Source organism: Hirundo rustica, chromosome 7 (assembly GCF_015227805.2).
Source record: "Hirundo rustica isolate bHirRus1 chromosome 7, bHirRus1.pri.v3, whole genome shotgun sequence".
NCBI classification, from domain to species: domain Eukaryota; kingdom Metazoa; phylum Chordata; class Aves; order Passeriformes; family Hirundinidae; genus Hirundo; species Hirundo rustica.
The window spans coordinates 18,859,413-18,886,996 of record NC_053456.1 but is presented as its reverse complement, the minus strand read 5'-3'; the positions used below and the strand labels follow the sequence as shown (position 1 = coordinate 18,886,996).

Here is a 27,584-nt window from a genome sequence, read left to right as displayed (position 1 = left end):
ACATTTCTTGCATTGTATGCACTAAGATCTTGCTCCAGAGATGTAGAATGAAAATTGGATGAGTACAGCTCTAGGATGTACAACCCACCTATCACTCTGATTAGTCCTCTTTATTTTGATGTGAACTTTTGCTTTCCCCGCAGTCTAAATGAGCAAGTAATTTGAATTCTTCTGTGGTTTTAATTACAGCAAGAACTGCAGTGAGGTAGTGCAAATGCCAGACTGCTGCTTGCCCTTGCTTCTTAGGCTGTGGTGTCTTGTTTTTTCCATCCTAGCGTTGCTTCCATGGTAACTTCAATGTACTTCAAATTTTAGATGGCAGGAATATCTGTGGGGCTGAAATTTTGTACAAGTGAGATAATTGTGATATTTATTTATTTACTTACTTTTTTTTTTTAGTGTGTGTTTTTTGTTAAGGCACACTGGGACTTGGCCAGTGTCATTAGTCCCTGATGGTGAGGGAGCTTCTGTCCTGGTGGGAATAGGGCTTATTAGGAATATGAGGAGGGGAAAAGCTGACTGGTGGTGTGCCATGTGGCACCATTGTTATGGTGCTTTTCATGAGAAAGTTTCTACAGTTTTGGTTAAAGTTGAGCTTATTTCTGGTTCTAGAAAAGACTTTATACTCTGCATTCTGCTGTTGTCTCTTCCACCCATGAGTCAGCTGTGTGGTTACCATTCTCTCAGTACCTGCATTGTTACTTAGCTCCCCACATCAGCCTTTGGAAACCACATGTGATGACTGAGTAGCTGAAGTCTGAAAATTAGGCATGCAATTCAGAGACAAAATGTAGATGTTCTTACACACATGCACACGCACTTCTTTTGGCTTACCTTGTCTGAGAATTTTTTTTTATATAGGGGAGGAAGAATACTCGAGTTACTTGTGGGTATGGTGGGATGCATTTCATCCAGGAATACAGACTCTCCCTGAGAGCCGTATGGAAGATGCTGAAGCTGATGTTTTAGATAACTCTGCATAAGAAATGATCGATAAATTTGGGAGGGTAAAAACGTAGCAGAAATTAAAGAAAATAAAGGCAGCAGAAATTAAAGAAAATCTACTGCTCGATACATCATCAAAATATGGCAGCATGATTTATTCCTCAAGTTTAATTCCAGGACATCTCATTTCCTTGAATTACACTTACATGACAGACATTGTGCTTTTAAGGACAAAAGAAATAATGACATTTAATGTCTCTAATTTACAGTTGTATCATTACACAAACAATTTTCTATTTTAATTCAACAATGCACATCTTTTGTCAATCTTGTGGAACAGAGATAATTGACTGTAGCAGGAATTATGCTATCATTAGGTAATTATTTGAAGGCTTTGTCTTTAAATGCAAATGCTTGAAATCTTTCTCATGTCTTCTGATTTTTTTCAGTAGAACCATGTCATTCTGAACAGCTGCATAATTTGTTTATTCTCTAATCCTGATTTTGGTCAATTTTCGCATTGTTTTGCAAATAACTTCCTTTAAAACAGAATATCTTTCTTTTATGTCCTAATGACAGGATTTATATCCTAATGACAGGATTGCCAAAGTTTGTAGGTGAGGGACTAAGTGGGTGGTACTTGTGCTTTTTCTATTTCCCTGAGGAAGCATTATTCCCTTGAAAATCAGATCTAGCAATCTTGCTGTGTGCATCAAGTGGTTCTGATAAAAACAAAAAATTTATGAAAAGTTGCAGAGCATGCTTTCACAAAGTTTTAGATTCTGAAGTTATGCCAGAATGTCTTAGCAAGGCATGCTTTGGTGTCAGCCTTATTCAAAACATTTGGAATTCTTCCTGTTGGAGGTGAGTGCATAAAGAAAATCAACTTGCAGTGAATTAAAGTGCACAAAAGTACTTAAAATTTACTACTTTTAAAAAGAGATGAAAGATGGGCTGGTTTTATCCATGATAATCCAGGTATATTAGTCTGTAATGGCACAGAGCTAGAAGCACGTAAGAGGTATTATAAGAGATGGTAAAAAGGTCTGAGTTGGCATTTTAAAACAGAAATAAGTTTTTCACAAATGCATTTGAGAAAATAGGAACCATTAAGAAATGATGAAGAAGATAAAATTATTAATCAGAAAGATACTAAGTGCCTTTTTTCCAATCCTATTTCTATATAGCAGAAATAAAGTCTGTGTGCTGCTGCATGATAAGGGTGTAATGGATGTAAGTAAAAAAAAAAGGAACAAATGAAACACTGCTTGGAAACTCTGCCTACAAATAAATCAACAAAGCCAAACAGTTGTCACTAAGGGACCTAGCAAACTAATTTGTACTTACAGTGACATTTACTAGAACCAGAGAAGTATCTAAAGGCTGGAAAAGAGCATGAGGAGCTTTTAGGGGAGAGCTCAAGTGCATCTTCTCTTTGGTGGATTATATAATGGAATACATAATTTATGGAAATCAATAAATGTCTGGAAGGCAATGGAACAGTAAGCAAAAGCACTTACAGCACTTACAGGCTTCTAGCAAATTAATCTTGCCGAACTTCCATTGTTTTGCTTTCCTGAATAATTGTATACCATTGCAGAGAAAGCAGCAGTGTCCCAAGTTCAAAATAGTTCAGACTGTAACAATTCTCAATAGCAAAGTTGGATTGCTGAACACATATCAACCTTCAGTGACTTTTCACCTTGACTAAAATAAACTGATTTGACTCCTTAACTTCTTTGGGATTGTTTGGAATTTGGAGACAAAGCATCGTACACCCATGTGCATCCTGCTGGAGGAAAGAGTCTGTATCAGAAGCAGCCCATCTTTCACACAGTTGTGAAAAGTTGGTAATTTTTATGACAGTTCATAATTGCTTAGTGCCTTTTTATATAGTAGATGTTCTACTTATGGGACATCTGTGGAAAGCTATAAATGGAGAACCTAATGTATGAGGTTTCTTGGTCATAGAATCAGAGTTGTTTGGTTTGGAAGGGCCCTTAAAGATCATCTGGTTCCTAACTCCTGGTTTACCTCTGCAAAGGTGTGAAAGTTTTTATTCACTTGATTTGTTTCTTCCAAAGTGTGGGCAAGAAATGAGCATTTGAATTACATCCCACATTCACATTTTTTAGTTAAGAATAATGCTAAATTTCTGTGCATTTTCCTTGTTTTTTGGAAATAAGTTTTTGTCAAAAGGGAACTTGGAGATGAGTCTTAAGTTGATTAAGTCTTTTTATATTATTTTTTTGTTGTAATTTGTTTTAACAGAAAGCCATCCATGTTTTTCTAGGAGAGAGAGAAAGGGGGGGAAACTGAGGTTCATACTAATTCTCTGTTGAATAGAAATAGACAGTGCAATATTCCCCATAATGGCAGCAGACTTCTACAGCAGAAGTAAATGAGCCTTGTAAATCTGTACCTGGCTAGCTTCATTAACTGCAGCCTTGTGTTAGTCATCTTAAACTCCTGTAGTTCTTTATTTAGGGTAGAATTTTGGGAACCTGAAACTCCTTCAGCTTTGAAGCATTTAGCTGATTCAGTAAATGAGTACTTTTCATTTTAAGCACTGCATGTGGCATACTCATTTTTCAGGGTTTGCTATCTTGCTGTTGTGTGTGTTGCCAATCATTCTGGGTTTTGCGTTTCTGCATGTTATTGGTTTCGGCTCTGTAATATTCTTAGAAGTATTTAGCAAGCAATAATAGCTGTAAGTCACAGCTGAATATGCCTGCCTGTTGGATTTAGTTTTCCCACAGCAAGACTTCATGGCCTGGTATGCTGAAATATGAGCTTGCATACAGTTTCCTTGCTGAGGAGAAGAATAATGAACTGCAAAACACATTCTGTTTCTATTAGCATTTCAAGTGGATTGAGCTATTCATTAGAAAAAGATTGGGCTACAGCAATTAGGTTCTTCCCTTTGCTCAGTTGACTTGTCATTTCCAAAAATGAGATGGACTTCTGTTTTGCAGAGCCTAATGCTTTGTTGATGGAAGAAATTATTAACTAAACCTGAAGCGGTAAACATGCATGGAATGGAGTTTTGGGGCACAGTATAAGGCTGTAAAGGAATTCTTTAACATTGGTATTAACTCCCTTATGACTGTGTCACACACTGAGCAGGATAAAACACTCTTTGTGGCAAGCAGGAAGACAGGAAACCTTGGGATTTACCGTTTTACTGCTCATTTTCTGTGTAGGTGGAATCTCACTGCTGAGACATATGGATGGTCAGAGAAAGAATTTACTCATCTTGAAACTCTTTTTTAAACACTGTGCATCACCACAACTTTTCAGCATGTAATATTTGCTGGATACTTTGCCTCCTAAACATCTTTGTATTAACATGACCTCAAATAGGGAGCTTTAAGTCCAGGTGAATCTTCTGTTGTTCATGGAGGAAAAGGTAGCTGACTCAAACTGTGTTGAACTATTAGAATCAATATGGAAGAACATCTTCTGAAGATGAAAAGGAAAATATTTATTAGAGGACTTTATTTTATGCTTTATGTTACTGAATGCATTTTCAACTTAAGCATATTTTTCTGCCAGTTTTCCCAAAATACTGCCATGAAAATGCAATGGAGTCTTTCCAGCCTGGTGCTTTGGGAAAGCAGTATTTTCAAGGAAATACAGTGCAAAAATGTGGTATGAGGTACGATGCCAGAGGTATTCTTTGGGTGTAGGAACTGAATAGTTGTTCTGTTCTTCATTACATTTTAACGTATGCACTGACTGTTTTTCAGGAACTCCAGGAAAGAACTTAATGACATACGGTTTGAGTTTACTCCAGGCAGAGGTAAGGCTCCTGCAACTGAATTATCCTCTAACTGCTTAAAAAGGCATTTCAGAAATGGATTACTGCTTATGGTTAATGCAGGCTGCCTCTCTGGAATGTCTCCTACTGTGCAGAGCTCTATATTGAACTTCAGTGGAGCAGGAATTGCAAATGTATGTAAATTCTAGTGGCAAGGGTGCATAATATATCTATTAGAAGACTTTATTCACAGTATGCTTTTATCAATTTCATGTCTTATTGACATGATCTATATGGTATATAAGATCTTGCCTAGCAATACTTCCATTTTCACATTTGGAAAACATTGTAGGAAATAGAATATAGTAGCCATAAAAGTGTATGTGGTGATGGTGGTAATATTTAAGTTTCTTTCCCTCTTATAATAAAAGAAGGTCGATTAATGTGTATAAAGTGCACACCATTTTTTAAATGCTGTCTTCAGCTGAAAGTTGTGCTCTATCTCTAGTTTTGGTATTATCACCAGAAAGAGATTCTGGGAAACTTTAAACTCTACTGCATATGTGTAGAACTGTAGGCTTTCCAGTGCTGGAGCTGTAAGAACTTGTACAGTTGCCTTTTATTTGAAGAAAACCAAGTATTACTGGGATGAAATGCACTGAAGGCCAGTATTTTGAGTAAGAAGAATCCTTGTTAAACCGCAACCCTTTGAACTCTGAACATATTTTATATTCCTTAGAAGTCAGTATTCACTTTATTTAGAGTAGCCTTCAAAGAGCTTTCACCAAAAAATAAATCCAGATTGGAAGAGGTGTCTCTTTCACAGTAAATCTTAGTATCTTTCATGTTCAGCAGTTCTGTGCATAGATATATTTTGTGTTGTTTAGCTGCTTTGCTTGATGATTTTGGCAACGAGTAAAAACAAAAGAGGCCTGTTACTTAACTGGGCACGAACATCTCAGTTTGCCAAAAGAATTACTTGGGAAGCAGTTACTTAAGCCATTTGAGAATTCCTGCTCGGTGAAAAATAAGAGGATAGACCAGGACTGTTCCTGTAGTCAGTCACTGAGGCAGCCAGAAGCAAGTGTGCTTCTCCTCTGCAGGAACTGCAGCTGGCTCAGCTACCTTGCCCTTCACCTGTGTGTGTTTCTTGAGGAAATGATAAAACTTTGTGTAACTGCCTCAAAGCATGAACTCCATTAGGGTGTTTGATGTTGGGGCCACACTACAGTTGAGATTTAGCTGGAATTTAGGCTTGTTCCCGCTGCTCACATCTAAGCCTTCTAAGGTCTTTATCCAGGGCAAATACTTGTTACAGGGACTTAGGAATTAACCCACTCAAGTACAGCAGTTAGTAGAAAATCCATCCAAAGCCTTGAATTTCCTGAGTCACAATACTTAAGAGCTATTTAAAGCCTAGATCTCAAAATGATGACTGTTCATGTAAGTCCTTTACCCCACTTGTAACAAACAGGAAAGCTTTTTCACCCTGTCTCTGTCTAGATACGCAGGACAATGGAGGACATAAAGAAAACAGTGAAAACCACACTAAAGCATTGTTTATTTTCTTGGTTGTGAAGATACTTGTGAAGATACTGAACTTGTAAAATGTGTATGAGGATGTATTTAGATAACAGGGGAGAAGTGCTGGTGGCCAGGAGAGGTCTGTGGGGGGTTTGCAATGAATCAAGTCATTACCTTATGCAATTTGCTGTGCAGAGGCTGATAAGATAATTATCTTTTTTCCTCCTAATTAAAGATAATTTTGAGTTCAATCCTGTCTCCATGGGTGTTTTGGAAGTAAAATATATTTTTTGTAAAATTGCATTGGATGACTGATACTTTTTGTTGTTTTTGTGGGCTCTTACACTTATTCCTTTCACCTTTTGGACAGACACGGCAGATGGCGTTTCTCAGGAGCTGTTCTCTGCAGGCCTGGTTGATGGCCATGATGTAGTTATAGGTAAATTACATTTTTGTTTGCAATTATGCTCTTGTGACAAGTTTGTTTTAAATGGATGTGAAAAAATGTTTTTTCTGATGCTGGTTTTCAGAAAATCTTTTTTTGTCCTGATTTTGCTTTCATGTATGCATAGTTCAATCAACAAGGCAATTTTGATACCAGTCCAAGGATTGATTTTGGAAGTCAGATCTCTTCAGTCGTTTGAGAGGGGGTGATATAATATAGCTCTCGTGAAGGATTATTGACAATTCTATGATTGAACATTTTTGTGACAACTTCATTTTTTTGTTTAACAATAAAATGATTTGTCAGTAGGATATTGCAGAGTGTGCTTTGGCAGCTTTGAAATTACTAAGTTTTCTGTTTGGGTTCATAGGAGGAGTAGCAAGACAGTGTTCAGGACCTATGGAAATTGCATCTAGTGGTGTTATTTCTGTGGTTTAAAAAAAAAAAAAACAGGTAATCAGAAATGTTTTCTGGTGGCTGAAAGATGCTTCTTTATTTTTCTCTTCCATGCTTAGTAATGTTTTAATGTTTTTTTCTTTTACTTTAAATTCAGTGCCTTATAAAGATGATTAATTTGGAAGTGCTTATTTCTCTGCATCTTCCTTTATTCTGGTTGCTCAAGACCAGTAGATGTACAGTCACCAAAATCAGAGCGGGATAGTATATGCTAGATGAGGGAGAACTGAATTGAGGAATACAACCAAGTCAATTTTTGTGTTGTGGTCAAAAAAATCTTATCAGTAGGTTAAAATCTCCTTACCAAACTCCTCAGTGGTATGGAGAGTGTTTTGCAACTCCAGAAGTTCATGACTTGCCTGGAAAACTATCTAAAACACACTCTCACTGCATTTGTAGTTAAACTCCTTCTGAGAGAAGCCAGTACTTTTTGCTTTTGGATGATCAGAATACAGATTAATTCTGATCTAAGAACTAAAATTTCTATCTGATCTTTTACCTTTATTTCTAAAGAAAAAAGTATTTTGTGGAGGCTTGCAGATGGTACAAGCTGTAGGCACTCTTAAAGTCACTTCTACTGCCTGGTTATTTAAGGGTTCAAGCCTTGCTTGGCCTTGGTTTGTTGTCATTTAAACATCCAGTATGAAAAAAATGTCGTTACCTTACTACTTAATATTTTTGGCAGGATTTTCATTTAGAAGAAAAGAAATTAGTTTTCTGGCTACCAAAAGCATTGTTATTTGTTGGCTATCCCACCTGCCTGGGCAGTCAGGTGGCACTCTGAGTCACAGCTGGTGATGTTGCAGTGCAAATCCCGTTGAGACCCAGTGAGAAATCTTTTCCCTTCTTCATTTTCCCTTTGCTGCAGAGTCCTCTTTCAATGCAAAGTGTCAGTACTTCTGTGGAAATGGCAGCATGAATGGGATTTGTTATCATCTTGCAAGGGGCATGATGAGGGAAAGGCAAATGAAAATAGATGTCCCTCGTGGCAAATTCCCATCCCATAGTGATAGCCCTTGAATAAGCACATACATAGAAAGAAGATTTTCCCTAGCAGGCTTGGTTAGAGATGCTGTCTAGTTAGTGACAAAAGTTTACTTCCTTGCATAGTCTCTGTTTTGAATTGCATCAGACTTTGATTTTTAGGATTATGATGGTTCCTTCTGTACTTTCATGTTTTATCTTTTATTGTGGTACTAAAAAATTCTACGGAAATAAAATTTCTTGTATATAATGAAATGAATTAACTTATATTTAATTTTAGTAATTTATATTTAATTTGTGTTAATCTTTATTTAGTTTATATGTTGGGGCTTTTATGATGTAGCTTGCCTCAAGCTCCACAGGCACAGATTCTTGAGAGAATTTGTGTTATAATCTCGTGTCTGCTTCACCTGTGAAGTTTTCAGATATGTTTGGACATTGTTACCTTCCTAGAAAATTACTTCAGATTTAATATTTTACTGAAAGAAAAGTTCTGCAAGATGTGATTTTGCTTTAATTAAGTAAAATATTAAATTTTCCTTTCATTAGAATATTTCACTGTAACAGTGCAATCTTAAGAAGTGTTTCAGTTTGAAGCCAGAAGTCATGTAAGAGAGCAGATGGTGCTTAAAATATAAATCTGCTTACAAAACTCATTTTCTGTGTAAAATTATGTTAGCACCTCGTTCACTCAAAATTAAAAGGTTTATAATCTTCCTATATAGGAAGAAGGGAATAGTATAGAAGGGCTTGGTTAACCTTCACTATAATTGATTCCATTAGTTTCCAGATTGAAAGCAGGTGATAAATTACCTTTCATTTTTTAGCTGAAGCAGGCAGAAATTCAGCCTCTGTAACCTGAATGAAAAGGTTCTGAGATAGTCTCATGAAAGTTGTTCTGTAGATTCTCTTCATGGATGCTGAAATGTGTAGAGACTTGGATAAAAGAGGAAGGTGAAAATACCTTTTTTTTAATGGTGAACTCAACAATTTGTTGGTATAACAGTGGATCTACTGAAAGGACATTTATATAGAAGCTGTTGTGGAAATTAGGGCCAGGGCATGTGTGAGCTGAAGTTGTTAGTGTATAGAATTTAACATCTGACACGTTAAGTTCTATAGAATTTGCTTCACCTTTGGAGTCTTTCTGGATTTGCTTCACTTAAGACAGGCTTCCCAGGAAGATTTCCTTTCTGAGAAACACTAGGTTCAGCTACCTGTTCTGCAGAAAAGGAAAAATTCCAGCTTGCATGTTCAGTTTTGGCTCTGATTGGCTGGTTTCTTTTCCTTTAGCATTATTTCACAGAAGGTCCCTAGCTCACAGGAATCAGCACAGAGAATTTGTTTTAGAGCAGACTCGAGTTCGTGTTTGCAGAGGGGAATGAGCCTTGCAGCCAGTGGTATCTTGCTGATGAATTATTTTTATACAGTACTGAAATATCTGTGTTAAATCAGATCTGGAATATTTTCAAAATTCCTTTTGAGATAATGCTTCTCTGCATGCAGTACACGTATATTAGCTGGTAAATGTCCATCAGGTAATGCTTCATTATGGTTTTGATACCATAGAAAAACTCAAATCATATCAACAGTCAATCTGTTGAAAATCACGTAGTTGCAGTCCTACTCCACTGGTATATACAATATGCAAAAATTACAATGAAGCTTTAGACTACAGTTAATTTTCTGGACTCCTTGCTTAAATTTCAGAACCTGAAGGTGTATTTACAATTATTAAACTGCAGTATATACATAACCACCACCACTCACCTTCCTGAATACTTCTTAAATAAAAGCCTTGATGTCCCTGCCATCAAACGTGCAGTTGCCCTCTACTATATTAATGTATCTTTTAAAAGATGTTTCCATCAAAAAAGTATCTCTGAATATGTTGAGCATCATGGAAGATACACCTCCACTCTTAAATACATGTGACATAAACTACTGCTGAAAGTCTTGGATGTTGGAGATACCCTCCTAGTAACCATAGGAAAAGCTTTTAGTCAGTTAAAAAAAGAAAAGCTTCCTGCTGAAAGGCCTGATGGGTTTAGAAGAACCAGCTGAACACCCAAGAGATTGTATTTTGTAATGAGGTCATATTTTGAAAGTAGCAAGCTTCTTCATCGGCATAGTGAATATTTTCTCAGAAGGGTGAATGCAATAGATGCCATAATAGTTCAATACAATTACTTTGGTAAGTAAACAGAACTTAAATTGGCAACTAGGTTTACAAGGAAAGCCCAGCCATGGCTGTGGATAGGTTATTGGCCATGAGTTCATGTATCTGGCCAAATCCAGAAAAACATTATTTCAAGGGTTATTCAACAGTAAGTAATATATATAGCAATAATATATAGTTACCAATTAATCACCGTATTAAAGCATTTGAAATTGAAACAGCTGACTGTCATAGAGTAGGATGTCTGATGATGCTGAAGGTACTTTCATACTGAAATGGAATGATGAAAAAGCACCAGCCCAGTTTGTTGGTACACTTAGCTTTTGGTGGCATTGATAATCCACGTTCCTAGAAAATCCATGGACCTACACGGTAAATGTCCTTTTGCTTTCCTAAGTTTTGCTCTTCATTTGCTTAGACTTAGTTTTACTTTGTCTTGTTAGATTAGTCATCTTTGAAACTGAATGAAGTGATGACTTTTGTTCAACTAATTCCAACTTCTCTTACTGCAGTTAGGAAATGGGATAGATCTGCATGAGTGGAAAACATCCTGCATGTATTTTTGTGCTCAAAGAGCAGTATGGGAGTACCCCCCATACTATATGAAGGCACCTTAGGTTTGTCATTTAATATCAGTAATGTTTTGAGGTGCACTGATTTTTGTAATATTTAGGAAATTTTTTAGAAGTTTTCTTTTTTTTTCTTGTGGTTCAAACTGAGTCAAATAACTGAATTTTTAGTTAAATGTATCACAATTTTATTTATTCCAAATCTCAGTGCACCCATAAAGTTTCTAATAAGAAAATGCCTTTCTAGATTCTTACCAATCAATTTCAACTAAATTAGATAGACTAAGTACTTTGTTTACTTTTAATGTATTATCCAGAAATAAAACATACCGATTTAATGAAAACCTGACTGTATTTTAATGCATTTTGTAGAAACCTATGTGCCTTCAACATGTGTGTGTAACTCAGTATCTCTTTAGCAAGATATGCTAATGCATTGCAAGTGGAATAATACCTCTATAGTCCCTGGGGGCTTAAATAAGGACTTAAATATTTCAACACATCTGGCTCATTTAGAGCTAATGCACTGAAGGGTGACTCATAATGGTGAGACTGCCGGGAGTTCTGGAAGCTTGAGGTGCACCTGCAGCTAATGAATTTTTGTGTCTAATTTCGCCTAAGTTATTTTAGACTTTCTATGTTGGACATAAAAGTGCACTGCAGGAAGTGTATTGTGTGAAGCTGGCAGGTTTCACGGAAGCGGTGAATTTTCAGTGTGGTGAAAACATAAAGGTTCAAGGTGGAAAAAAAAATTGTGTTAGGTTAATAATCACTGTTGCTGTGGTTTATGGCAGAACTATAAATATGTGATATAAGAAATTCTCCAAGTGTGCAAATTTTTCTTCACACGTACAAATGCATGTTCATGTGTCATAGTGAATGTGCTTGTCTTACAGCCATGATAAAGTAATAATTTTTAGTTATTTTAAAGAAAAAGAAAAAAAACCCCAAAAACGTAGAACTGGCAACTGTCTTCAAAGAAAGTTCCTTTTTTCAACCTGCAGTCCACCAGTTCCTACTTAAGTGTGCAAATGAGGAATAAATCCATATGATTAGTGGGATTAGTCTGAGCTTTGCCTGATACAATAAGATAAACTCTCTACCCCTCATAGATCTGAATCAAAGTTTCAAGGGCTTTCCTTTCTAGTTAAGACGAAAACAAAAAAAACCCAATTTTGAATTTGAATCAGAAATTGCAGAAGCAGCAATGTATGTAATGCTCCTGTTTTCAATAATAATTTACTTGCTGTTCTTTATTTCCTTGACATTCACTTCTCTGCCAGGGGTTAGCATGTCAAAATATGAATTTATTGAGGTTCTTCAAACTAGATGTATTCTATTTCAGAACCTAACTCCAGCACATCAGGGAACCTTTTCTAAATATATTCTTTTTGTTTCAAGTTTCAGATACAAGGTATTGAAGTAGCCTGGCTGCTATTTCATCTTCTTAATAGTTTTGTCAGAACATTATCTATAATTCATGGCTGAACTTGGGACAGGAGGACTTGTGAAGATCTGATAGGGAAAGGAGATTGCAAAGTAATAGTATGCATAGCAGAATATGACCTGTCTTATTTCTGCATAGCCCTGTATTTCAGATCTAATCCAGCGTGATGAAGATACTTGTTAGAGCTGTCTTCAGTGTCCTGATGATTCTCAAACTGTTGTCAAAACCTGTGTCTGAAAACTAACACTTGATTTCTACATTCAGTCACATGGAAATGATTTTTTTTTTCAACCTAGTACTCTCATTCTGTTGTATGGAGAATTTAAGAGAATAATTTACTGTAGTATCTCAAGCTTGTTAAATAGCCCTACTAGCAGTGTTGGGCAGCAGGTCTAAATTTATTTTAAATGTTCATTTGAGAATAGTCTGAGGTTTAGAATGCTCAGGATCATCAAAATGAAGGGGAAGTGATAAAATATGTATATATTCATCCCTCTCCTTCCTAAATAATCTACTACATTAGGCACATGAAGAATCAAGGTCTGAAATAGATAAGTATTTAATTATCCAAATATATTCTAGTTATCCTTTTATAAAGGAAAGTATTTTTTTCATAAGTTTCTGGGAAAAGGTACAATTTCCAGTTGTATTAATATTATAATTTATCAATAAAACCACGTCAGTTTTGTCACAGTTACGGTTTTGTGGTGTGGTGTTTTTGTGTTTGTGTGTGGTGGGTTTTTTTTGTGTTTTTGTTGTTGTTTTGGTTTTGTTTTTGTTTTTTGTTTTTTCTCACAGACTGTAGAATGCAAAATGTTTCCTTGGGATCAGATACCCATACTAAGTAATTGAGAATTCAGGAGCTTAATAATGTGTTTTTGGAATTGATATAGGTAAATTTCTAGCACTAACTTATATCGGTTTCTATTTGGATACAGTACTCCTGTTTTATAAAATACACTGCTTCTGTTGGGTGTGAATTTTTCCATCAGTTACCCAAAGAAAAATTACAACTTTTATGTTACTTTACCAATCTTCAGTTTTCCAGTTTTTGCCTGTGAGCCCTGGCTATCAATACTCCATGTTAATTGATCTTAACGTGAAGATGTCTGCTATTATTTTGTAAACGTGTTGAGATTTTTTTTTTTTTCCAGTTTGAACAAGAGTAAATATTTAAAGTCTTTATTTGTGGGTTGAAGTAAGCCAGGAATATACCACCCTGATGCCTCTGCCTTTCCTTTGAATAACCTAGGGTAATTGGTTAGTTGGTAGAGCTTTGGTCTCAACCAAGAAGTCTCTTGTGCCAAATGCTGGTTAATGTCCTTAATGTCAAAAATGCCATGAACCAGCCTAAACCTAGGATGTCTGCATAGAATAAGGAATTAATACAGTATTGGGGCTCAGAACTCAAATGAACCACAGAGCTCAAGTGGTGTTAATAATTGCTTTAAATTGTGGAAAGTGCAGGTGGAAATTGTTCACTAGGGTCCCTGTTCACTGTGGTGCTGTAGGAGACCACATTCAGTCTGGGCATTCCTTTCAAAGCAGAACTGCCTCTGGTGTCCTGTACCTACCCTCTTTAATCTGTGTTTTCTGTGATGGTGAGGCTGCAGATTGAGCTGTTGGGAATTACCATAGTATCAAATGTTGAAATGGAGATAATTTTTGCTGTTTTATCTATATCTACTGATTGAACAACACACTTCGAGAATTCAGACAAATTTGTGAGCCTTAATCACCCTTTGATAAGTTCCCAAGGTCAGCCTCTTCATAAATAATACATTTCTAAATGTTTTTAATGCTTCTGTCGTATCAGTGTCCAGTAACTTCCTCAGAAGAGAAGCCAGGTTTGCTGTTGATCTTTCTGTTTTCTTTTATTTCTTACTTACAAGAATCGTGTCTAGGTCCTTGCAATCCTCTAGCAATAAATACTTGCTGGTTAGCTGCCATAGATCTTCAAATACTTTAATATTTCCCTTGCTACTGAGCAACATAAACTGAAGGGTTTTTTTCACGAGCATCCTGAATGATTGAACTAATGGGATCAGATTACATTTAAGTGACCTTTTTGATCTCTCTTTGAAGAGCCCTTTAATCTTTCAAGGCACACAGTTGGTGAGCTGTTAGATAATAAGAGAGACAGAGATCTGGAGGAATCGTTAACAAAAGCTCTAAATACTGATTGTTTTCATTGTTTGTATAATATACTATAATCCAGTACTAGCTAGGTTTTAAAACTTAGTTTTGACTTCATTCTGAACTTGCAATTACATGAAAAAAACTGTTAAATATGAAATATAAATGAATGCATAGATTGCAATGAACCTCTTGCAATGTGTGAAATGGCCTCAAGAACGTGCATAATAAATTCAGCCCTTTGGAGGAAAACTCTACCAAGTAGCTGAATTTTTAGGAGTGATAATTCCACTGAAAAGTATTCCCTGCTACTCAGGCACCCTGCGTCCTAAGACCCATACAGGAGAACACAGCATTAATCCTCAAACCAGCAGACTCCCAAGGCAGTTAATTATGGTGAGCTCCATGTATCAGATGAAAATGGAAAAATAACTGCCTGCTGTGGGGGAAGAGGTAATATTTGAAACAATCAGCAGGAAAGCCAATAAATCTGTGGAGGTTTGAGCTTGTCTTCTCTAACAGTTGTACTGTTGATGAAGCAGGGAACAGTTGAAGGTAGCTATTTTTTATAGACTGAGTTTTAGACTACATAAAAAAATTTCACTTTTAACTTATTAAAAATATTTTTCATTTTCTCCAAGGTTATAATTTTTCTCTTTTTTGGTGACAGTAATTTTGTGCCTGAATAATACTTCCCTTTCCTCATATCTGAAATTCAGGATTACAATATGCAATAACTTTGCAAACTGTTGAACCTAAGCATGAGTTCATGAGCTATTTCTGAGGTTGCCCATCCATTCTTTGCAAAATGGAAAAGCAGATGAATCATTATTCTTTTGAGAGCACCCCAGAAATATCGTCGCAAGCTTTAGATTCTGCTTGTGTCTGTGTTTATGCCAGATGGCTCTGGCTTAGTTGGCTGGGTGGGCATTGTACTGGAAATAGTTTAACTGTACTTCATATAGCTTTATTTGCTGTCTCATTAATTTTAACTTTTCCAGAAGTTTTCCCTCTTCGGAAGCCATTAGGGTTAAGTTTCATACCGTGTTAAGAATTTTAAGTAAGAGGGAGAGCTTTATCACATCACAGGAGCAAACCAGCTATTTGAGAGTGCCCAAAGTTTGGCTATTCTCTTATATTTGTCAGATCTTGAAGGGGGCCTTTTTTTGTTCTGTTACCTCATATCGATCACTCATTGAAAAACTGTTATTTATGTGATTGGCCATAATTGAAATATAACAAAGAGCAAGTCATTTGTACTATAAACATGCCAAAGCCTCTAGTTATGTGGGGGTTTTTATTTATTCCAACTGCAATTAGCAGCCTGTGTTGTGTATATTTATATGCTAGGTTTGACCTTTTCTCCTATTGCATGTTCTGCAAGTGCAGACACTTATTTTGTCAGAATGGCACAACCATTTGTCACCGAGCAAAACCTGCAAAAGAACCTGGAATGATTTGTGGTGTGTAGGTTGATTACATGTCCTTCAGAAGCCTTCTAAAGAAAGTGAACAGCACCTCATTTATTGCTGTAAACAACAAAAAGCCTCTTGTCCTAACTGCTGCTAATGTTTGAAGAGAGCTTTTGCTCCAAGGCATGATTTGAAGTATACTCTATTTACCTGAGGTTACTGCTGGCAAAGATTTTTCTATCACCATTTTATTTTTTCTTGTTCATGTTTCTTCTTCTGACTTTTATAGGTGCATGGCCATAACATATTGAGAAAACACTCTGCTAAATAAAGTTGAGTATAGAATATCCAGGCCTTGTAGAAACAGTGAATTCCCAACAGGAATTTAATTATCAATTAGTGCTCCTTGCAGGCAGGCTAATCTATGAATTTCACAAATACAACATCCAAGTCATGACTTCAGGGTATTTGAATGAAAAATGGCTTTGTCAACAGGAACTGCAGTATACTTAACTTAGAGATAAGGTGTAAAGAGATGTATTTTACAGTGCTCTTCACTTTTCCAAATAATTTAAGTATCAGTGGAGAAAACAATTCCTGCCTCTCTAGAAAGTCCTAGTGTGAAACTCCTTTTTACTTTAGGGAGGGTGTTACTGTCTTAAATTGACTTTGTTCACCTACCTGCAATACAGGAATTGTTGGGACTGTGGGGTGGGGAAAGGTGGTGAGAATGGGATGGTTATTTTTCTTATTATTTTTTGCAGATGCGATTGGGTTAATTTAGAAACTTTAGTCTCATTTGTCATATTTAAGCCAAATTAGAACTTTGCATGTGAACTGTAATAGGAGGGTTAGTGAGTCTCAGTCTAGTAAATAATCTTCCTGAGTGAAAAGAGCCTAAATCCAGTAGCTGGGGGAGATTTTCATCAATAAAGCCTAATAGTTCCACTTAAAAATAAGTGGGATTTTTAACTTGCCTAAAGTGACCACTCATTCTGAGTAGGAATGAACAGTAACAGCAACTGCTTGTAAGTGAAAGGATTCTTTACTGTCATGAGTTTATACCTGGCATAATTTTTTTTTTTGGTGTCTTTGGGGGAAATTTGCATACCTAGTGGTCCAAACCGCGTAGGTTTAGTAATAGTCCTAAATTTTTAGAAATATATTTCTAGGAGTGGTCAGTTATATTTATGGTAAATGATAGCGTAGTTTAATTGCATTTAAAGTAGGATGAAGTGTTGGCTGTAGAGTATGTTGTTGTATTTATAATTCTGAGGATGTCTTCACTGTATGGGATCCCCAAACTGTCTAGAGAAATTACTGGAAGGGACTGCAGGCGTTCAGGAAGGACTTACACCTGCTTGGATGGCTTCCACTGCCGGTGCTGCAGGCTCTGTTTCCAGTGGAAGTTACCTAAACTAGGGACACTTGCAGTTTATGGGTTATGTTTTTCTTAGGTGACTCCATCAGGCTCCAAAGGATTTCAGTTACCACTTGAACCCAGATCTTAAACATTTTAGGTGCAGAGGGACACATCCAAAGCTGTGTACTTACTGAACTCCTGGAAGGTTTGGCTTGCATTAAGGTGAAAAGAGTAATGATTGTCTCATCCCTAAAGCTAATGATCCATATTTTAGGGTTTCCTGAAATGCTGACTTTAGATACCCAAATTCAGGCAGTTGCCTCTAATTTTTGCCCTTGTGGTCTAAATAAGAGCAAGACCTAGCAAAACAAAAGCAAGGAGTTAGAAAAATTAAAAAGATACCAGCAGGGTGGTATGGTTTTGGTAGGTAAGTATGTGCAAATACTTGGCTCTTGGTTGATGATAATTACATTTGCTTTCAGGTATTGCAGAAAGAGTAGGCTTTGGGGAGGATTTGCATTCACAGTGGCTTGATTGACTGTGATTAATGACATTATTTTGGCTAAATGATTTCTATTGCCTTTCTGTAAAGGCCAGAAAATGTAAAACAAATTACCAAAGTCAGAGGTGAAATGCTAGTTGGGCTTGAAAATGCTGAACATGTACGACTAAAATTGAAAAGATCTCTCCGTTGGAAACTGCAGGTGTGACTATTCTTAATGTAAACTTGTATTCTAATATAGTGGACTTTATAGGTCTGCATTCTCTTTTTCAGGCATAACCTGAAAATAATGTGACAAATTACCCTTAAATCCTCTTAATCTTCTGTTTGATTGCACATGTCCCACTCTAGTTATAGTCCAACAGAAAAACAAAAATAAACCATATTTAATATGTAAAAGTTTCTGATTTGAGTTCATATTAAAAGTAAAGACAAGTAAATAAATAAAACAGCGTCCCTGTAGCCTTTTACTGTGAGCACAGTTCTCGGCTTTCTTGAGGAATGATAACCATCTAAAATACCACTCATTTCTGATACAGTGCTTAAGTAACAACAACAACATAATTAACATTAACTATTTGCATATATTGAAAATCTAATTTTGCCATTTTTACTTGGAAATTTTTAATCTCTTCCCTGCTAAAGAATCAATCAGCAGCAGGAAGGGTTATGGTTTTTAAAGGCTTTGATGCTGCCTGTCACATCTAGGATGCCCCTTACCTTACTGTATGCTAGTTCATTTAAGCACTTGCCCATCGTGGGCTGCTGTTTGTAAATGCAGTTGTAAGACCTTTGCCAGAGCTGCCTAAGGGCAGCTGGAAGGTTTTGCTCCCTGGGGAATAGCCCAGCAGCACACTGACTTGCCTTAGCTGTTCCACAGCTGGTCAACATCAAATGAACAGCTTCCCCTCCTAAAGACTTGCGTGCACTTGAAGCTTGTATTTTTTGTAACATTTTATTTAGGTGAAGTTAGAAATCTTTGGATTTAGGACCCAATGCTTTTGTAGCACTGCCTTCCTTTCAGTGAAGCCAGCTAGCACTAGCTGGAGAATTTTTTCCTTTTTTTTTTTTTTTCCCTTTAAGATATGTTTTACAGAGATTTGGATAAACCAGAGCTGCTCTTGAGTGCATGATTGTATTTTATAAATTTTTAAAACATAAAAAATGGAAGCTATACCATCCTTACTTCAGGAGACATGAGGAGGAATGTTCCTAAGATTCTAAATATCAGTTGTAATGAAAAGCATTATATTGATTTGCATGTGTTTTATCAGGTAGGAGGCATTGCAATTAAATTGACTTAGAGATTGTGGAAGTGAATTGTGTGACTAAAATAAAAACTGATTGTAATTGCTAGAATGAGAAAGTTTATGAATAATGAAGCTTTAAAAATGGAAAGACTTCCTATTGTACTGCCTGTAGTTTAGTTCATTTAACTGTGAAGGTTAATGATTTTCTTTACAAAAAGTGTTCTCTACAAAATGTACCTTATGCTTGCTTTTGAGTCCTGTTTTCCATTTTAAACACATTTTCATATCCAGTTAAATTTATTACAAGCGTATAAACAATCCTTGATGCCATTTTAATTGTATAAAGAAAATGAGATCCACAAAAAATTGATTTGCATTTAACAGTGGTAGACTGGTCTAATTGTTTACTTCTCTAAATTCCCTTGCTAGATACTGTACTTCCCCTGTATTACACAGTGGATCATGCATGATCAGGCACAGTGGGAGTGAAAATGTTGTCATCACAATGTTAGAAGGTGGAGGAAGCAGAAACCTAAGTTTGTAGCAGTAGGACATGGAACCTGCAAATGTTTGGTGTGTATCTTCCACCACATGAATTATGTGGAGAGAGTTCTTCGTGAGCAGCAACTTTCTTGCTTCTCTGCTTTATGGTATTCACCTAGTCAGTGTACTAAGTAACGTCTGCTACTTAATACCTGTTCATTTCCTTTTTATAATCTTATTTAAACAGCTCTGCCAGGTGTGAAATATTTATCTCAAGCTCATATCCTGTTGATGACATCTTGTGCTCATCCATCAGTCTTGAACAAAGGCCCTTAATGATTTGGTCTGATTTAGTTCAGGATCTGTGACTGTGCAAAGCTGGGGAACCAGTTTAGTAAACATACAAAGCTGAAAGCAGATATTGGGGTTTTTTTGGTAAAGATTAATGGTAGCAATATTGTTAGAACAATGTGTTTTGATAGAAAAAGCGTTTATTAATTTTCTGCAGTCTCCTTTGTTTTCAAAGAGTAAATTGTTACCTTCCTGCTCTTTCTGTTACAGCATAGAGCTTATTTTTCTGGACACTTAAGCTTTGTTCATCCAGTTAAAGTGTTTTTGCTGTTAGTTGACAAGTCTTGATCATGTTTTCTAAGAGAGTAGTTTGAAGATCAGCTCTTTTTGTGTCACTCTCATATTTTAACTATTTTTTTGTTGTTGTTGTTTTTCCTGCTGGTGATCTGTAACGTATCACCCAGAGTCTGTGTTAGTGCCAGCCCAGAAAAGGAAGAGAAGCACATGTATAAAACCAGTTAGAGGGGACAGTGAGCCCAGTGTTCTGGTAGAAGCTGATGCTGAGAGTGGCCCTGGCTATAGCAGAAATGTGGTATAAATCATGTCAGCCATCAACTTATCCTTGGCTGTGTGATTCTCCCATCTTCCTTGCACTTGCATTTGTGTGACTGTTAACTGTTTATGGATTAGACTAAACTGAAAATTAGTAGGGTTTCTTTTCCTGTCATTTGGTTTTCAGGCAGAATATCCCCCTTGAATCAGTTCACATAGTCGCAAATCATCAGTGACCGCGAAAGAAAGGAAGTAGGATTTATGGCAGCCCACAGCCCTCTGAAACAACAGCTAGAGAGTGATTAAATATTCAAGTGGTAATTTAAAGACATGCATATGTGTAGAATTAAGTAGAAGATTCAACAAAAGGCTTGATGTCAAGTGAATGCAATTTTCTGTAAGTCATATTTTTTGTCTTTTACAGTTGCTGCTAACTTACAGAAGATAGTAGATGATCCAAAGGCCTTGAAAACATTGACTTTTAAGTTGGTAAGTAAAGCATCAATGGAAGAAACCAATAAATTATCACAATATTCACATAGAATCTGGGTTCTATCTCAGTTACAGCAATTTTGTTGAATAAATGTGTGGACAGATAAGTTACTGACATTGCCATGTATTAGAGCAAAAGCTTAAACCCTGTTTTGACAGGACAGTTCCATAACTACATGGGGAAGGAGGTTCAGTCACATGAATTCTGAGGCAGTCTGAGGTTTAGGTGAGAAGCTGCAGTAAGAAAACCCCTGGGAAGAATTGCAGGAACAAGTAAAGCAGAGCGAACTGTAATAGCTAGGTCAGTACTCCTTCACCCCTACCCCCTTAGCTCCACCCGGGCTGATGTGTCATCTGCTCATGGACATACTGCTCCAGCCCCATTTTTTCAAACACCTGCCCCCATTTTTCTTGCATGCATATCACCTTCTCCACTGTTTGCTTCTCCTTAGTTCTTCTTTTCAACTTTCTTTCAGTTGACCATCCACCCCTGCAAGTTGGTCTTTCTCCGACCGTATTTCATTGCTGTTTCTCCTCCACCTCTTTCTGTCTTCTGTATGTATGTCATCAGACCCTGGATTGGGGCTTGGGACTCCTTTCTGTGCTACATTTTGTACACTGGACCATGGGTCCTTAATTTTGGTCAATTTTGATCGCAGCATGATAGATTTAATTTAATATTAATAAATTTCGATTACAGAAACTTGAGTCAGAATTGACGTGCTGTGTTTGTTTTTATTTCTTGTTAAAATTAAGTTGAAAAATGTATATACCTGAAGCTATTGAGATATTAGTTATGTAAATACCAATTAGCTTTCAGCACCTTTTGCTGAGAGTGACTCTGTCACATGAGAGACTAGACTGAATGCCTGTTAGATAAGCAGGCCTCCAGACTCATAGCTTTGTTTATAAAAGCAGCTGCTCTAGAGAGCCATTTTTAGACCTAATTGATGATGATGTATTAATTCAAGACTCATCTTCCCATGTCATTCTTTATACAGAGCTGAGGAGTTTTAGCTGACTCATTTTGAACTCATTTTTCCTCTATAGTCCAGTAAAATCCCCAGAACTTCCACATTACTTGTGAGAAGGGGTTGGGGTAGGGGAATAAAGGCATGTAACTCAAATTCTTTTCTTTCTCTGGCCTTTGCTATAAATATAGCTCAAAAGCTAATGCTTTTCTTTTTGCAGCTGATCTGTGCTCTTGCTGTCTAAATATCTGACTTGGCTTTATTGTGTAGTAAATGGCATCTCACCAAGAGCATTTAGATAACAGATATTCCAGAGGCTCTGCAGAAGCCTGGGTTTCTCATTCCCTCAATTAAAATAGAGGCTTGTGATTCCAAAATGTAATATCCCATAGTATCCAGGTTATATATGTTCAAAACAAATCCACTTGAAAATTTAGGTTGGGATATTTTTTCTATTTTTTGGTGATTCAGTTGGATATATTGCTGGGGTTCTCTCAGTGACACATAGAACATCAGATTCCAGTGAGTGGATGCTGCTATCATCTTGTTCCTTACCATAATCAAAATTAGTAGACAATCCACAATCAGTGTCTTTGTCCCTGCTGTAAGTAAGTTCCACTGAATAGGTAGCAATTCTATAGGTTAATTTTTAACCTTAGTTTCTTCCTTATACTTTTGACCTAGGTTTCCTGCACTAGTTCCTATTTTGACAGGGAAAGACAGTACAAGAAGTACGGTCCTAATTTTTCCAAAATCCTAATTTATTTTTCTCCTTGGATTAATTTATGTTCTGCTTCTGCCTATTTCTATATTGTATAGTGAAGTTGCTAAATTAACTGTTGCCTATGAGAACTCTCTCATATCTTTGTATGCACTATTGGGTCTTTGTTGCCTCTTAGCAAGATCTCAATGATTTCGAGAACACTTGTATACAACTTGATTAAGACACATTTTGTGGGTAAATATTTAATGGGGATTAAAGATCTAAACGTAGCTAATCCTATATCCATTCAGAAAATTCAATTGTTTATGTCATAACTATTTTTGTATTTAATTATTACCAAAATAGTAAAGAAAACTTCTAAGGCGAGGTGCCTGGATGGCAGGGGTTGGATTCCCCCTCTTGCACATTTTTAAACAATGTATCTTTGCTCTTAGAATAATGCCATTCTGCAGAACATATATAGTATTAAATATCCTCTAGTTATCTTGGCTAACACAGAATGAAAACTTCCCGGTAGGATCCAGCTGTCCACACTTTTGGAAGGATGTGGATTTAATACACAAATAATCTTGGAAACACTTGAGGAAACACAGAATTACTGCACAGCATAATTTGCATTTTGTGTTAGGACTTTGCTTATGAAAAAGGGTGGAAAAAAGGCCAATAATGAAAAAGAGTGTTCAGTCTCTACTGAATACTTTTATGTTGCAGTTTGTGTATTGTATTTGTATTTATGCTAAGCTAAGCTAATAGATTCCAGGTGTATTAAATAGACATAAGATAATATTTATTGATAAAGAAGACATTTAAAAATCTATATGCATCTAGATATGTTGCTTAGCATGGCTTTGAGGAGACTGATGGCTAGTTAGAGTGTAGAACGAAGTTAGTAGCATTAGGGCTTTTTAGCATTAAATTTTAAATGCAAAATTCAGACTCCCATTTATTTGGCAAATTCCCAATCCAAGCACCATTCAGATATCTGAATAGTAACCAAGAGGGATGATCTCAGACCTCTGACTTGCTGCTTCTGTGGAATAAGAGCTGTGAAATACTGTCTGAAGAGAGAACTGTTCTCTGAGTCTGCTCAAGTAAACTGGAGGAGTAGCCTGATGTAATGCTTCCACAAGTGTCAACACAGTTTTATTTCTGGTCATGAAAATTCAATGGATTGTGTCACTTAGTGCACCTTGTATGCACAATTTGAGAGCTTGTTACCTTATGGCGCATGTTCACGAACCCGTTCTATTAAAGGGTTCAACTGCTACTAATGCAAAAAAGGATTAAAAGTATTTTTATAGGGTAAACCAGTTGTTCTGTTGGGGATATTTTGTGATATGCAAAACAATCTGAAGGCATCTGTCATAAGAAAGTTAGAGTTGCACACTTTTAATCCAATTCTATTCATATTTTGACTTATCTACCATACAGATAAAAATGTATAAACCCCTTTATTTAAAACGTCTCTTTTGTCCTACAGAAGCAACTTTTGTGTTTAAAAATCAAAACATAAAAATACTTTGCTTCCAGCATGTTTTTTCTAAAACAGACCTAAAGTAATAGTTTAGTCCTGAGAAAAGTGGTTTTATATTCTCACTGTTACATATGAAAAATGAACTGATCACTTGTGCCAGTTTGTTTGGTGACAGGCTTTACTGAAGAATCTAAACTGTACAGTTTTAAGTACTAGATTGTACTGTCAGGAGGGAGCTGTCCTTTTGCAAATATTAGTATTTACTCTTTGTAGACTGCTTCAATTTCTTGTTTAAAAATTCAGCTAGTTAGTATTTCAAATGAAATTGCTGGCTAGACTTATGAGACATTTGCTGTGTACAGCACAGTGGTAAAAAGTGTATTTTATACACGTGTATTAGATGCTCTTCATGAGTGAAAACTGTTTGTTCCTATGAAAAAGCAAATTTGGCTCATCTGGAAAGTTTGGTTTAAAGAATTTGGATATTTCATTGTCCATTTCCCAGTATATTTTTTTCCCAGATTTTTTAATACTTACTACAGGAGTTTGCTAAAATTAAGGATGCAATTGGTCGATGCTGACAGAGGCCACATGAAGCAGTCTGAAAGCTTTCCTTCAATCAAGCTGTTTGCTGACTGGGCAATATGGGGAAACTTTATATCCTGGCTGTCAAATGCTCCTTTGTAGCGTGATATACTAAACATTTCTGTTTGTACTTGCAGGCCTCTGGCTGTGATGGCACTGAGATTCCTGATGAAGTGAAACTGATTGGTTTTGCTCAGTTAAGTGTCAGCTGATGTCTGTCCCTTGACCCCAAGCCGAATTGTGAGATTGCGAAAAAGCCAGCTTAGATGCAAAGGAAAATTAATGCACCACACACTGAGTTCTGCTTCATTATCTAGCAATTCACAAAGTCAGGACAAGCAAAGCCCACAGCTACACCGCTGCTGTTAACGTTCAAAATGCTCTAAATGTCTCTTAGCAGTTGATTTGGATTCCCCCTAAGTGAAAAGCCTGTGGAAATTCTCTCAGGTGGCTGTATTTATTATTACAAGAAGAACTTTCTATCAAGCTTACTTCTTTCATAGACTTTGAGTGATACTATTTTACCTGTACTTGTGGTTGATAATACTGCCTCTGTTCTGTTTCATTTAGAAATTAACATACATATAAAAGTTTAGAAGTATTAGCCAAACTTGAATTCTAGATTTAAAAATGACTGTGAATTTTATTTTTCATATATTTATGCATTAAACATACTAGTAACAAGAAAATTATTTGACTTGATTATGTGCTATTTGCAGTTAATCTCCCACTATTTAAAAAAGTTTCAGGTATGTCTTTGAAGTATTTGGTAACTTCTAGGGGTTTTTGAAATAATTTGATTTGGCATTAGCAAGCTTTGTTGGTTGTGTGTCAAAAAACCAGTCCACAAACTGATCATCAAGGGAGTGGGAGGTGCCTTGCAGATATTAATGTTTTAAGAATGTGCCTGAGGCTGCTTATATAAATAATCTCCATTTTCTAGAAGTACCATACATATGGTACAATATATATAAATATATATCATTATCAGAGCAAGGAGGGGATATACAGGAGCAAAGGTGTTAGAGTATTTTGACTATGCTTTATTGGAGAGTCCATGAGCTAGAGCTACTGTGAGCTGTTGTTAAGGTAGAACGCTTACTGTGCCCATCTCTGATCTGACTTACCCTTAATGATAGAAACTGGTTTCATACAGGTGAATAAAAACTTGAAGAATGGAACTGAAGCTTTATTCTGCAAAATACCAAGGTGGAGTGAAAATAATAGGGCTTTGTGCAATGATCAAGTTAAACTCTGTTACAAAGAAAACACTTCGACCCAAGTAGTCCTCTGCTTAACCCGTGACATAGATGTTATGGAGCTAGGGAACCTTAGAAAGACTTCCTCATTTGGAGACGTGTTTCTCAGAGGTTACACTTTAAACTATTTCCTAGTTAATCCTAGATAAGTGGCAGCTCTTTAATGTACTGAAAACAGCAAATATATATTGTTACGAGAAGTTATTTATAATGTCATAATTGTTCGGGTGTTCTAGACCTATTTGCATATAACTCAGTGTAATCCCATCCTACTGTTTACATGATGATTACTCCAAGATGACTGCAAAGGTTAAAAAAATAAAATTAAAATAAAGATGTATTGCACAAACTGATTTGTATTTGAATTTCCATGTTCTGAGCGGATTACGGAGTTGTTACTAAAAAAGCTGCTGCCCTTGCTTAGTTTGGGAGCAGCAGCTGGGGAGGAGAAGTGGAAATACTGCTCGTGCCCTCGGGACGGAGAGTTGCTGTGGCTCCTTGCTCTCCAGGGCTTTGCAGAAGACATTTTTAAGGCTCTCAAGGGGTTACTTGAAGAAATCAATGGTTTTCCCGAGGCAGGCCCCGTGCGCTGCTGGTTTGTGTGGGCGGAGAGCGGAGGGCCCGGGGTGGGGTCGGCGGCCCAGGTGAGGCGGGTTGGGGCCGGTCAGGCTTCCTGGGGCCGCTGGTGCCCGCGGAGCTCCTGGTGGGCGAGCCCGGGGCCTGGGCCGGCTCTTGGCAGCCGTGCGGCTGGCGAGCACCTGGGTGAGCGAGCCTGGGCCCTGTGTCTCTGGGCAGCGGGCAGGGCTGGGCCCGGCGGGGCTCCGGCCCCGGGCAGCCTCGGCCGTGCGGGCTCACAAGGCAGCGCGTCCGTCTGCGGGGCGGGCTGCGAGCGGGCAGCCGGGCGTTCGCCTTTGTCAGGAGTGGGAGTAAATCAAAAAGGTGCGTGAAACGTGCACTACCAGTGACCCAGGTGATAACCGGCCGCGCTGCGATGGGGAGGGGCTAAATTCTGAGCGTTGCTAGGGGATTTTTTAAATCTATTTTAATGTACATTTGTCTAAGTATTGCACGGTTTGACTAAACCACCTGCAAAGTACTTAGCTGCTACACTACTTTCTTAGACGAAGGGAATGTTCAGGGAAGCTTCTCGTTTCCACTGTTCTAGAAAAATAAGTGGAATATATATATAGAACGTATATTTGGACGAAAATGATGTTCCGCTTGCTATACGCGTCCCCAGAAGCTGGGAGAAGGTGTTGGGGTATGAGTAGCAATTGCCAAAAGTGCTCATCTGCTGTGCTGGTTGGGGCTGCGGGAGGTATCTAAATAAAGAATGTAAGGCTTTAATTGAAGCAGTCAGCAGTATTGTGCCGAGATAAAGTCATAACAGTTATTGCTCACTTGCGGTCTGGTGCAGAAACATGGTGATGCTTCTGTGGTTCAGTGAGGCAGCAAATTAGTGTGGCACTGTTATCAGAGCTGTGTTGGGTTTTAAAACTTCTTTTCTAGTTTTTACTGTTGAGATATTGTGTATAAATACAATGTGAGTAAAATGTATTTTTAAAACGGTAGGGTAATTAAAGCTTTAGTGTATTAAAATGACATTTATAAGTAGTTTATACTTTTAGTATATGCAGGTAAAAAAAGGTGAAAATATATGGTGTCTTGCAGTAGAAAGCAGTGAGCAAGCTATGATAAAGTAGAAGTAAATGGAAAATGTAATAGCAGTTTGCTTCTTTGTTGTTACATACGCATCCTCTGTTGAATAATAAGGGAGAAAA

At 37.0% G+C, this 27,584-nt stretch overlaps 1 protein-coding gene across 8 annotated transcripts in view; it reads left to right on the top strand.

The window, feature by feature from the left end:
• The window catches only part of STK39 (serine/threonine kinase 39), an 84,857-nt gene extending 58,705 nt beyond the window's left edge, over positions 1 to 26,152 (top strand). For all 8 annotated transcript variants that reach the window (XM_058421399.1, XM_040070255.2, XM_040070254.2 and 5 more), the window contains 4 exons: positions 4,695 to 4,747; positions 6,600 to 6,668; positions 20,723 to 20,787; positions 24,682 to 26,152. In XM_058421399.1, the coding sequence (XP_058277382.1) occupies positions 4,695 to 4,747; positions 6,600 to 6,668; positions 20,723 to 20,787; positions 24,682 to 24,756 (262 nt within the window). In that variant the 3' untranslated portion in view covers positions 24,757 to 26,152. The remainder of the gene's footprint in view (positions 1 to 4,694; positions 4,748 to 6,599; positions 6,669 to 20,722; positions 20,788 to 24,681) is intronic.
• The last annotated feature ends 1,432 nt before the right edge of the window (positions 26,153 to 27,584 follow it).